At 40.9% G+C, this 12965-nt stretch overlaps 1 protein-coding gene across 1 annotated transcript; it reads left to right on the forward strand.

The window, feature by feature from the left end:
• Positions 1-1861: 1861 nt before the first annotated feature.
• rab38b (RAB38b, member of RAS oncogene family) lies at positions 1862-8117 on the forward strand. Its single transcript, XM_048267517.1, has 4 exons — positions 1862-2097; positions 3617-3897; positions 6528-6650; positions 7873-8117. The coding sequence occupies exons 1-4, from the start codon at positions 1863-1865 to the stop codon at positions 8005-8007; spliced, it is 774 nt and encodes a 257-aa protein (XP_048123474.1). The 5' UTR covers position 1862; the 3' UTR covers positions 8008-8117.
• The last annotated feature ends 4848 nt before the right edge of the window (positions 8118-12965 follow it).

The following is a 12965-nucleotide window of genomic DNA, read 5'->3' on the forward strand; positions in this document are numbered from 1 at the left end:
TAACCGATTGATCCAAAATGCTGCCGCTTTGATTGTAGTGCCAGCCTCACCACGTAAACAAAAATTATTTCTCAGAATCAGAATACAAAAAATGTGTTCAGCGGTGAATAAAGAGTTTGGGTGCTGTTGCTTCATATATGAATACATACTGTAGGTTTATGGAGCCAGATAGATGCCACCTTGCAAGAAGTTGGTCTACATGTGTTGGTCTACGTGTTTTAAACAGCCAAAACCAAGCTGACCTTTTCAAAGAGCTGAAACTAGGTAGCTATGGAAAGTAACAAGCGAAAACAGAGGTGATTGGTGCTTTTGTGGGGTTATGAGTATTTTTAAAAACAACAAAGACAGTTTCGAAACACTATCTCCTGACTGTGTACGTTCATCATAAAGTGCCAAAATCCTACCTGGCTCCACAAGACTAGTGAACATCAAACATAGTGTAGTTGGGTAGGGAACCAGCGCTGCTGTGCTTGGTGAGATGTTTAGACCTCTTTTTCTAGATTTTTTTAGATATGACTCTTCAATGAGAAGTAGGTATAGAGCAATAGGAATGATAGATATGAATGTATCGAGCATATAGAATCCATATACATAATTTGCTAAGACCAAACTAAATTCTTTATATACAAGATGTGGCTTTAAAATAATGAGGCTGTTACTACAACTGTTTTCTCATTTCAATTGAATTACTACATTATTCTCATTATTTAATAATAGTCACACCTTGTATAATGTATTATATAACTGTACATCTGGTTTTTGCATGAGATAGATGCATAATCCAAGCTCTTGTTTGGTAATGCCTTTCTTTGTCAGTAATGTAGACATATGTTTGAGTGATTTAACAATAAGCTGTTCAATAGACTTCTCCAATAGGGCATGGGACCATAATACATTTCAAATTCTGATCCAGAGTGTTATACTTTTTCTTTCTTACTGACTGCAGGCTCATCTTGAGTCTTGACAGTCCGCTTACCTACACCCTTTATTAGTCAACAGTGTGCAGTGTTATGGTCATATCAGCACTGACGTTTTTGGTGGTACGTACATAATCACATTTGCATGCAACACAGTGCCAACATCCAATATCAAAGTGCTTATACTAATGCCGGAGGACCTTTTCTACAAATGTTTGTACTGTTTGTCTTTTTGAAAGAAATGTAACTTGATATTTATGATGTCTTCATGTCTTTTATGTAAATTTCATATTCATATCTATTATGACATGAATGGCTGTTTATAATGAAGATACTTTGTTTAGCTTTGTAAATTTACAAATCTGTAATGTGCTATATTTGATTATTTAAGCATTTTTTCCTGAAGCTTACTATGATGTTTCAAGACATGTTGTGTTGACTCTGGTGAATACTTGAATGTTATTAAAAGACTATGGTTAAACAGTGAACTACGTGAATATTAGTAGGTTTGCATCCTGGAATCTTTGTGTAAATTTCGGGGTGAGATTTACTGAATTACCAGCACTTTATTGCACATGTTCTTGAATTAAGATATGGGCTTATGTGAACTTATTTCATTGAAAGCAAGTCTCTAGATCTCTCTCTATTTCTGTGTAGGCTATGTAGGCCACTTGTGTGGCTGCGCTGCAAGTATAAGTTTTAGAGTTTGTGTAGTGTAGTGATCGTGCTATACCACATAACAACCCAAAACTGTGCCTATGGCTACCCCATTATGCGCAAACCCGTCCCTCTCCTCCTTTTCACAGACACAAGTGAAGACCGTGGCGCTCACGAGCTTTGCTTCTCAGAAAAGTCTAGTCACAAGTTTACTCCAGGGCGTTCCTATATCATGGGGTCAAGAACGCAGCAACCTCTCCCATAATATCTCATCGCTGTGTGCGGGGCATGACCAACCATCGTGGTTCACCGGCGCTGGGCACAATGCAGAATAACTTGAAGGAACATTTGTACAAAATACTCGTTATTGGTGACCTGGGAGTAGGGAAGACGAGTATCATAAAGAGATATGTTCATCAAACGTACTCTACCAACTACAGAGCAACAATTGGGGTGGATTTTGCACTAAAAGTTCTCAATTGGGATTCGGAGACGGTACGATTGCAGCTATGGGATATAGCAGGTAGGCCAACCTATAATTTATTGTTTGCAGATGTTAAGCCGTTTAAATTTATTTCAGTTTAAGTCAACACAATAAAGCGAAAATAACTATCACTTCGAAAGTAGCCTATCTGAAAGTATTTAAAATGTAGCTAGGCTATGATCTCAATAATATATGGGAATATTTAATTGAATTATATAGGCTAAACGAAGAATAATTCGAAATTTGTACGCCTGTTTTTAGTGCCATAATCAGTCGTACAATCATAATTGTATATCAATACTGTGTTGTGTTTTACAAATCTGCTTTGTTAATTGGTGGTTATAACCGCTGGGCTTGAATACTTCAAGAGGTTCTCACGTGCTAAGCAAAACGTCAGTCGTGTGTGAGTGTGTGTGTGTGTGTGTGTCTTTAAAGAATAACTCATTTCCTACCCCCGCTCGGAAGGTATGCGTGTAATCATATGAGAACTGGTCTCATGTGAGTAAGATTTAGAAACAAGTCACAGGAGAGCCATTATAGGAGAGAGGCAGTAAACAAACCTAGCCTGGAGACGAATGTGCCCATTCGCACTCACTGAACGTTTTGTGCTGATCAGTCCATCTTGTAGCCTCCACACACAGGTCCCACTTCTTCTTAGCCTTAATGGGCAAAGTGTGTTTTCATTCAGTTTGATGACAGCTTTGCGACGAGTAGACCTAGTGATGATCAAGATGGTTCTCAGTGGGTTATGGTTGATTGGGATAACCAATTAAATCCCCCACCACATTAAAACAGTCACTACTTGAAGACTTTTGGAACAGCATATAAGACATTTCTAGGTGTTGTTTTCTTTAAGAATGCAAGATTTGTTTGACTGAAAATGTTATTGGGTCAAGCCTGTGGTCTCCAAATCTCTTGCACCCAGAGGGCCATATGAGGGCAAAGCTTAATAATGTAATCTCACTTGACTGGCCCCAGTGCTCTGAGTTATGTCTGAATTCTGTAGGATTGGCCTGGACAATGAGTGCTCCACATTCAAAACTTTATTATTTATTAGCTGCATCCATGGAAATAAGTTACATATACACATATTTAGAATTTTTCAGTTGAGAAAAATGGCTATATAAGGGAATGAACAGCATTGCTGAAAATGCTGGAGCATCCTGGAGCGCCTAGGAGACTAGAAATGGCTGATGCTATTGAATTAGCAAATTGTCCAAGGAGGCTTTGTTTACACATTCAGTTCAGCTTTCCTCTCACCCCCACACCCCTCCACCTACACACATACATGAATCTGTATTAACACATAAACAGACAGACACACACAGACACACACACACACACACACACACACACACACACACACACTCACAAATAAGTACAATTCCACCAGTAATGAAAGACCTAGGCCAAGGAAGGAACATATCCATGTATTCTCCATTCTGCAGATAATATGATTCAGTTTTAGTCTAAAATGGTTACTTCTTCATCAACTTAATATGAGTGAGAACTTGCTGTTATTGACATTTGTCCTTTTTTGTCGATGTTCCCCTGTAAGGCCAAGAGCGTTTCGGGAACATGACGCGGGTGTACTACAGAGAGGCCATGGGTGCCTTCATCGTGTTTGATGTTACCAGGCCGACGACGTTCGAGGCGGTCACCAAGTGGAAGGAGGACCTGGACTCGAAGCTCACGCTGGCCAACGGCCAAAGCATCGCCACGGTCCTGCTGGCCAACAAGTGTGACCAGGGCAAGGACGTCCTCAACAACAACGGCATCAAGATGGAGCAGTTCTGCAAAGAGAACGGCTTCGTCGGCTGGTTTGAGACCTCAGCAAAGGTAGGCCTCTGGACAGACACCACACTTCCAAGGAGTTTCATGCACACACATGTCCACGTCAGAAACTGAAATCTGTGATGGAGATCAAGATCTTGTCCCTGGATAAGGCAGGCTGGTTTGATTCAGCTGAAAGCCTGTGTCCTCTTGGTAAACAGTGCCGCGAGTCATGAGACGCAGTCAGAGATCTCTACAGCCTCTCTCTAAATAGCATTTTGTGCGAGTGAGCATTTACGTAGTCTATCCAATTCCACCAACACATAAAACGTATTAACAGACAGTGAATTCTATTCATATCTGGTGGAAGAGTATTATCGAGACCAGACTTACCCCAGTCAGGGATGGAGATATGCATTGCATAATGGGCTGGTGAGTTAATTTGCAGGAGAAAGGATTAACACCACTGCTTATCACTGCAATTTGTGATACCTCCCTCTTAGTCTACGACAATTAGGCCATCCTTAAAAATATTTTCGTTTGCCGTAACCCGACCGACCCTGTCAATTTAGAACCGACCCAAATATTTATTTTTTTCCCCTTTTAGTCCGACCGACTTGCCGGTTGTAAAACTTGCGTTAATACCGACCGATTGTTTTTTGTTTTTTTACTCTAAACAACCAATACAAATGCAATAAAATAATATTTCTTTTAGTAGGGCCAAGTATTGTGAATATAAATTGCCTACATGCAAACGTGGCTCACTTAAAAAAAAAACCTGTGGCGTCATCTCTACACCATTGGTTTTACGCATGTCACACTATGGCCTACGCTTCGTTTCATTCACACAAACTGATAACGCTTTTACTTGGCACGAAGTTCTGGAAGAACTGTGGCCAGATCTTTTCTCATCCCTGCTCCCCCTAGTCTAACGGTGACCGTGTCGGAGTATTGAAATTGGTTGTGGTCTATTCAGCATTTCTCAAAATATGGGTCCGCAACATGGAGACTGCTGGTCCGCGGAGTCGTGGAGTGAAATTAGGCCCGGTGCTTCATCTGATAATTTGCTGCGCAGTTGATCAAGAAACCGCGGATCGACGAAAAAAAGAAAACAAACGTTTCTGCTATCGATGTCATTAAACATGGAGCCCTACAATTAAGTGGTGGTATGAGCATTCATTCAATGCGCGTCTGCGCGAGAGAAACTGAAACTAATCGATAACGTTGGTATCAAAGCTCCGCTTCAACCTGTTGGAAGGCTATTTATTTATTTAACGAAACTTAATAGAACGACGTTGTTTTTTGGAACTTCCTTAGAAACAGAGCAGAGACTGTATAATACACTGTATAGCATTGAGTATTGCATAGTCAAATTTCAATATAACGTGGCCAAGAGCTATTGTAGCCTTCTTTCTGGGTACATGTAGATGAGCCCTATGACCCAAAAGTCTGCCATGACCGGGCCTCAGGTCAAAGAAGTTTGAGAAAGGCTGGTCTATATAACCTGCATCAGAATGAGGTTTGCAATGGTGCGCCTAAAGGCACGGGTTGAAGACCCAGTCAGTTACGTCACGATATGCACATTTGTGTAAATTCATTCCTACGTAATCACCATGACCAAAATTGTACTTTTTCTTTTACTTTGAATCTTGAAAAAAAAAAATATTGACCTACCTACCGACCCATTTTTATTTTTTTTTGGCTGTTACTGCAAACAAAAATATTTTTAAGGATGGCCTTATTGTTGCATTGTGCGGAATGATAACAGTAATAGTGTAAAAGGAGAAAATTCAACTCTGGAATAACAGTAGATATTGTAAATCAGTCAGTGCATTTGAAGTCAACTAGAAGATAGTTTTTAAGAATGCTATGAAAGTTTGAAGCAACTAGTGCCAATTTCAATGTCTGTTCAGATAGCTTCCGTGACAGCAATACGCAGAGCATTCAAAGTCATTTTATTCAGAGTTGTTCTGGAGATCTAGTTAATACCACGGATCAGGTTGTTCAGTCATTGTCATTGATTTTGTGACAACTGAATGTTAAAAACAATCATGCTTGAATTGTTTGTTAGTGTATTGTATATTATTGTTGAATTCTTTGGACAAAAGTGTCTGCTAAATTAATAAATGTAAATTCTAACTCACAAATTAAGAGCATGCGAGCATTTTGTTTCATTCTGTCAATAAGGCTGTGTATACTCTCATCTGAAGGTTTTTGGTTAATAAACTATAATTGACAAGTTTATAAGGACAGTAACTCTTTGTGTCTAAGTAGTTTGAAAAGTACCAAGTTTTATCTTTTCGTGACATTTTAGGTTAATGTGTGCATCAAAACCAAAGCTAATGTCACCAAAGCTAATGTTAAAGTAACTCAATGTAGAAATTGCCCTTTTTGTCAATTTTGCACTGGGTACCTATTTAGCCAACGAAAAAAAACATGCTCTTACCCACAACGACATTGCACAGAATATGCCACAACGCAGGGAATTCTGGCCGCACGTCGGCTATGTCAGAGACTTTGTTCTATGTATTTTAAGTGTTACATCAAAATGAGATAGAAGCTGTTATTTTAAGGGGAAAGAAGTACATTGTGTTGCTTTAATGAGATGTCTTCTTGATATCCATGTCTTTTACACTTGACTTTACCTGTTCATTACATCACCCTCGCCAATTTTCTTTTATCTTTTCTCTCTACAGGAAAACATCAACATCAATGAAGCTGCCAACTTCCTGGTGAAGCACATCATCGCCAGCGAGAACGACATCCTTAAGTCCGTGGTTCCAGACACCATCTCCCCACAGCTCAGCTCCTCCAAAGAGGTCAGCTGTTCCTCCTGCTTCAGGTCCTAAGGGAGGTGCAGTGTCTTTGGAAATGGGCTCAATGGGGAAGGCTGCACATCATTGTTTCGAGGAGCTCACAGAAACATAGCAGTCACAAGTCTTGCTCCTTTCACTACTAAAAGTCCCCAAGCCTCCAGGTCAAGCCTGCTCATGGACACTCTCTCCAGGAGGTGTTGTTTCACATTGTGTTAGAAACAGATCTTGGTTGTGTTTTTATTTTATTGAGCCAAACTCATAATAATAACAAACGTGAGATTATGGACAGTGTTACCGAACATGTTATGGTTTGAACACCTCAGTGTTGTAAACGTTTTTAATACCGATGTCAAGCTTGTATGAACCATGTCGCACAAATAGGAAGACATGGCGTGTTTATTTTTTTCTCCCCGAACATATGTGGAATGGGAGAGTTTAAACTTCATACGTATGTGTCAACTCCTCAGAGGCATACTATGACATGGCTCTCCAGAATACAGCTAAATGTCTTCTAGGCATGTTACAGCCCCACAGAGTTCTTCAGCCATTTTATTTCTCAAGCCACTGGAGTGTTACAGTTCTCCCACTAACTGGTTCTTTTTTATTTTATTTTATTTTATTTTATTTTATAAGACAGAAAGCCGACGGATAGGCAGACATGAAGATAGGTTAGTGGATAGGTATGTAGATAGACAGATGAATAATATATAATAATGAGGATTTTTGCGCATGGAATTGCACAATCATTGTCATGTAGATCAACAAATACTGATTAGATGTTTGCAGTTTGCAGTTTTAGTCATCCAAAATGCCACTAAAACTACCATAGTGGAAAAACCCAGCAAGAATGTGTCACAATATTTTAATCTACTCTGTGTATGGGAGAAATATTGTTATAAAGGACCAAATATATTTTCACTGCTCATTTCAAATTGTAGTTTTAGAGGCATCTTCTGACAAATGCAACTGTAAACTGCACCAGTAGTGTTTTTAGAATGTAGAAACTATTCTGATGGCACAGCAAACCTTTTATTGAAGTCTTGTTCATATCTAGTTGTGATGGTACGGTAATGAGATATCTCTTACATTTAGGCTAAATCACTTTAAATGGACTGTCTTGGCTGATATGACATGTCAAACTCCATCACCTTTCTTATTTGTATGTGATATTGTTTGTATTGCTCCTAATGTGTTTTTACATGTAAGGTTCTGTGCATTAAAACAGGTAACTGACTCCTACTCTGAGCTGAGACTGAGAGAAAACTGCTGTTGGACACAACTGCAACCCACACCCACCGATGCTTCAACGGACTCTTTTTCTGTTTTTCTTTTTTCTGTTCTCTCTCCAGCCTCCTTTTGAAAGTGGTCTTTTGCTTCCTTTCCTCCATGTCAGTGTGCTGTTGGCAGTGCTGTGATTCATGCCGCCTGACTCACTGACTTTATATAAATCTCCTGTGGACCTCCCTATCACAGCAGTTTTGTTATTCAAAGCCTCGACAGCTAGTGATCCTCTCTCTGCGTGTTTCAGTCAGATTTTTTAAAAGGTTGTTTATTTTTCTTTTAGGACAAAATCTCTTTAAAAGCAACCATTTCCTGTACTAACTTGACATTCAACTCACAGTTCATATGAAAAAAGAACATCTACAGTGTGATATAAATAGCCATGCCCCTCTAAATGTACCATTTGAGTAACTAAGGGCCTATGTCCACCAATTGCAGCCGATGGCGGCTATTTTCTATACAAATCCTATGAAGTTCAGCGTTCAAAAAAACCCTCGCCGCTGACCATTTTTTACGCAGCGCTCAGAATGCTGAAAGTTTTAGAACAGCTATTGGCTCGTCTGTCTCGATGACCAATCAAAACTTTGAAACCTAGCAACAATAAACACTTGACTGAAGCGCTCTAAAAATGAGGTTGAGGGCGCTGTCAGCACAAAAAACGTGATTGGTGAACACAGGCCCTAAATCTCAACACTATGAGTTTTGCTAGCCTGGCCACACCCACCTAGAATTCCGTGAGATACTAGTCTGGCACATACACTAATGTTTCCCTCAGACACAAAGGGTGAAGGACCAATCAGCAACGAGAGGCGGTTTGTACATTTATGTACTGCAAAAGTAGGCCTAAATTGTTTCCTGACTGTCGATTCAGTATATTTTCAGTTTGTAAAGGTTAAGCGAAGTAGGAAGTAGCGCGAGGAATCTGTGATCAATGTGATTGGTTATGCTGGACCAATGATTTCAAAGTTAATGCAAAGTCTACACCCATTATGATGCTAGAGTTGGAAACATTTCCCAATCATGAGAGGCCAGACTCTATGAAGTAAGACAAAGTAGTGAGTCTGGTGTAACCAGGCAAGAGTTTTGCTTCAAGAATAAACAGAACATAGGCCTATTTAGTGAATAAAGATAAGAACAACGAAGTGAAAAGTAGCTAATAGTTTTATACATTTGTAGGATTTCTAAGTAATGTTTTTTACCACTGCATAACCTACTTGGAACTGATGATTTAGGGTGAAAATGATTTATTTTATGTAGCACATTATGTAGCCAACTTCATGTGCTATTCACAGATGTAGACGAGGCACCATCTAGACCGACAGTGATGTAGGCTTTAGCCTTTTTATATTCCACAGCCTTTGTAACATGTCGCCTGTCAGATGGTTGTAAGAAAAAGGGTCAGAGAGAGAGATGAAAGATGCAAAACAGGTACTGTGCACTCTGCCTTTGCACGCCCCCCTCCTAAGCTGTTAGTGTGTGTGTGTGTGTGTGTGTGTGTGTGTGTAATTTAGCCATCATTTTCGAGCATATTAATCACAAGCACATTTAGATCAAGTGCATAGCTGTTATGGCACGATAGCCCGCTTCTCAGCATGTTGTGGTTTATTTTTTATTTTTCCCCCATCACAGATAGAGGGGTTCCAATTCACTCCAGTTCTGCTGTTATCACCATGACAACAGACCCTCATTAATATGGCCTGTTTGGCAAGGGGAGTTTTTGTGGGCCACTTTTCAAACCTTTTTTTTTTTTTTTCATTTTTCCTCTCCACACACACACACACACACACACACACACACACACATCACAAACCCTCCTCCCTTTGCTTTCCAAGACTCTGCTGAAGCATGAAATAAAACCCTGATGAAGGATTTTAATCGGAGTCCTTAAAGGTGTTAAAGAGAGCAATAAACGTCTACGGAGTTTAAATCTCACCATGTGGTTTTTAACAGCCTGTTATATTTTGATGGCACACAGTGGATTTGAAGCACTTAAATTCAAAGAAGGCAACAGAGGTATATACAGTATGCTATTTCCATTTACAATACAATGGCACATTTAGTGGACATTTTTATCTCTTATACGTATGTTATAGAAGGAGATATATGTATTCGACATATACATCCAGTGTGTTCAGGGAGTAGAACCCATAAACCTGGTGTTAATAACACCTGTCTCTCTTCACCACTTGTACTCCTGGAACACTCACACACACACACACACACACACACACACACACACACACTCACACTCACACTCACACATATCACATGGGCTTCAACAACCTGTTAGGTGTGGCTGGCACACAGAGGTTTTGTAACAGCTCTGATTTGGACTGCAGCCACCATCAGGGAGGGAGGAGGGAGGGGTCATTATCTGAGGCGTTATGGCCATTTTCTAGGGATTCTAATGGCTTCGGAAGCTCCCACCAGCTGATGACCCTTAGTGGCAGATTGCAGCTGACCTCGCATAAAGCTGACTCGCCACACACGGGCCCACAAGAGGGCCGGATCTGCGCCAGAATCACCTGCCACCAGCCTGGACATCCCATTAAGCGCCGCATGACTTCATGTCTCAGCTGCCAGAAATTAGATTTGATTCTCGCCAAATCCACCCTCGGACAGTAAAACACGCGCTGGACGGCCAGATGAGGCTGTCACCCTGTGTGGTCATGTGATTCAGAAGCCGAAGGGTTTGCTGAGGGGTAATACGGAATGTGATGATCAACAAATAATTACGTGTCCCATCCCAATGGCCAAAAGATACAAAAAACAAACAAACAGACATCTGATTTGAATTTGCTATTTACACTGTCCCTGGGCTCATCGTCAGATTGCATCATGCTGGTAGCACAGAACTGCGTGTTGTGTTAACACAGTGTGGAAGATAGACAATTTCACGACTGGTGCAGCTTAGCCACTCTTGTGTTCATCTGAGAGAAATCTAAAGAATTATAGACTGTACCGAGTGCACAAATACATACAGCACTTGCCAGAGAGTACCTCCCACACGCTAACACCCACACCTCTTTTGACGTGCACAGAGGACACACACACACACAGTACCAATATTTTAATACACTCTCTTTCTCTATCTCTCTCTCAGACACACACACACACACACACACACACACACACACGGCAGTAGATAAATGCAAATCATGTCAGCTTAACCTATCAGCAGGAGCTCAAACACACAGATAGCACGGAAGTACATGCACAGACACAGATACACAAATAGACGTGCATGCATATACAGATAAACACATGATAAACATGCACACACACACACTCACATTGTACCTCTAGAAAGCAATGCTGTTGTTTTTGTCTTTTCTGCCCTTTCTAGACTTGATTTCTAGCAGAGGGGACTGTCAGTAATGACTCCTTTATATGCTTATGTGATTAAAGGAGGATCTAAGATTACGCCAGATTACTACCCATCATCATATCAGAGCATTTTCACATGTTCATGTGGCAAGAAATCCATGCAGTTCCCAGGGGTACGTTACATAAGGTGTGTTATATTTAGGTTTGTGCACCCCCAGATGAGTGATAACACGCTGTCCTGCTGTGCTATCACACACTCACAATCACTCCCACTCCCACACAAAACAACAGCACAAACCAGCCAGCATTTTCTTACAGCCACATCCAAAGGTGAAAGCTCTGAGCACAATTCTCACCAGACTACCTCTGTAGCACCACCTACCTTCTACTGTGGGTACTGCAGCCTGTGCATCAGTACAGAATGTGTATAGTAATCTATTAACTGAGAGGTATGTGGTGTGATTATGGGAAATGATGTGTTGATTTGCAGAGTAAATTATAATGTTTTTTTTTTTTTTTTCCTGCAATTTAAATTCTTTCAGGTGGACTATTAAAACAACTGAACACTTGAATTATATTTTACCAGCTATTTTAAAGAGTGAATTACTGAAGCTGGTCAACATCCTGCATCAGAATAGAGAGGAACATCAGAGGGGTTTCATGTTTTATTTTTTCTGTGCGAGGTGTCAGTGTGTCAAGGTGTGCTTCTGAGACGCTCTCATTCTCTCACTCTGTTGTTGAACTCGCCATCGTGACACTCTGACATCACACCTGGGTGAGACGGATCAGGCATAGGCCCTAAACTCAGGGGACTCTACACAACGTACATGCTGGAAGAGGGAGAGAGAGAGACAGAGAGGAAAACAGAGGGAGAGAGAGAGGAAAACAGAAGGAGAGAGAGACACACATAGAGAGAGAGAGAGAGAGAGAGAGAGAAATTATTCTATACAATATGAAACAACAAGAAAGCTCAGCAAGGTCTTTATTTCTTTTTTTTTTTTGCACATTTTACCTGTATAGATTGAGTCTGTGCCAGCACAGCTACCTGTATATTGTGTCTGTGCCACCAGACTCATCTCTTGTCATTTTATCAACAGAACCTGTCTGCTGTGGCATGAAATCCAGCCCTGGCATGACCAAAGCTGACTCACATGACCACGTCGGATGAGTTTTCCGTCCTGTCTGTCAGAGCAGAGGGCCGCAGTGGAGTGGAGTAGAGTGTGTGTGTGTGTGAGAGTGTGTGTGTGTGTGAGTGGAGCAGCGCGGCTGTGCTTTTCTCCTCCCGCACAGGGACGCGCTCCACCGGGGCTGCAGGTTGATTATGCTAAGATTATCTCTGTGCGCCTGAGTAGACCCACCCACTGAACAAGCCTTTTAGAATCACTCACACACACAACTTGGCTCTGGCTACCCCCGCCCCCCTCCACACACACACACACCCACACACACACACAGACACACAAATACACACACATCTACTCAACACTTGTGTGTGTGTGTGTGTGTGTGTGTATGTATGTGTGTATGCATGAGAGGGAAGGGATAGGAAATGATTGAATGGAAGGAACTGTGAATGTCAACACTGAATTTCATCACTGTACAATAATTGTAAAATAAAGAGGACTGTACTTTGAAACCCGCATTGAATCACTGCTTCACTTTCCTGTGATGATTGACGCACACAGACACCCCAAAACGCAGATACACCAT

Source organism: Alosa alosa, chromosome 2, assembly GCF_017589495.1.
Source record: "Alosa alosa isolate M-15738 ecotype Scorff River chromosome 2, AALO_Geno_1.1, whole genome shotgun sequence".
In the NCBI taxonomy this organism is placed as follows: Eukaryota; Metazoa; Chordata; class Actinopteri; order Clupeiformes; family Clupeidae; genus Alosa; species Alosa alosa.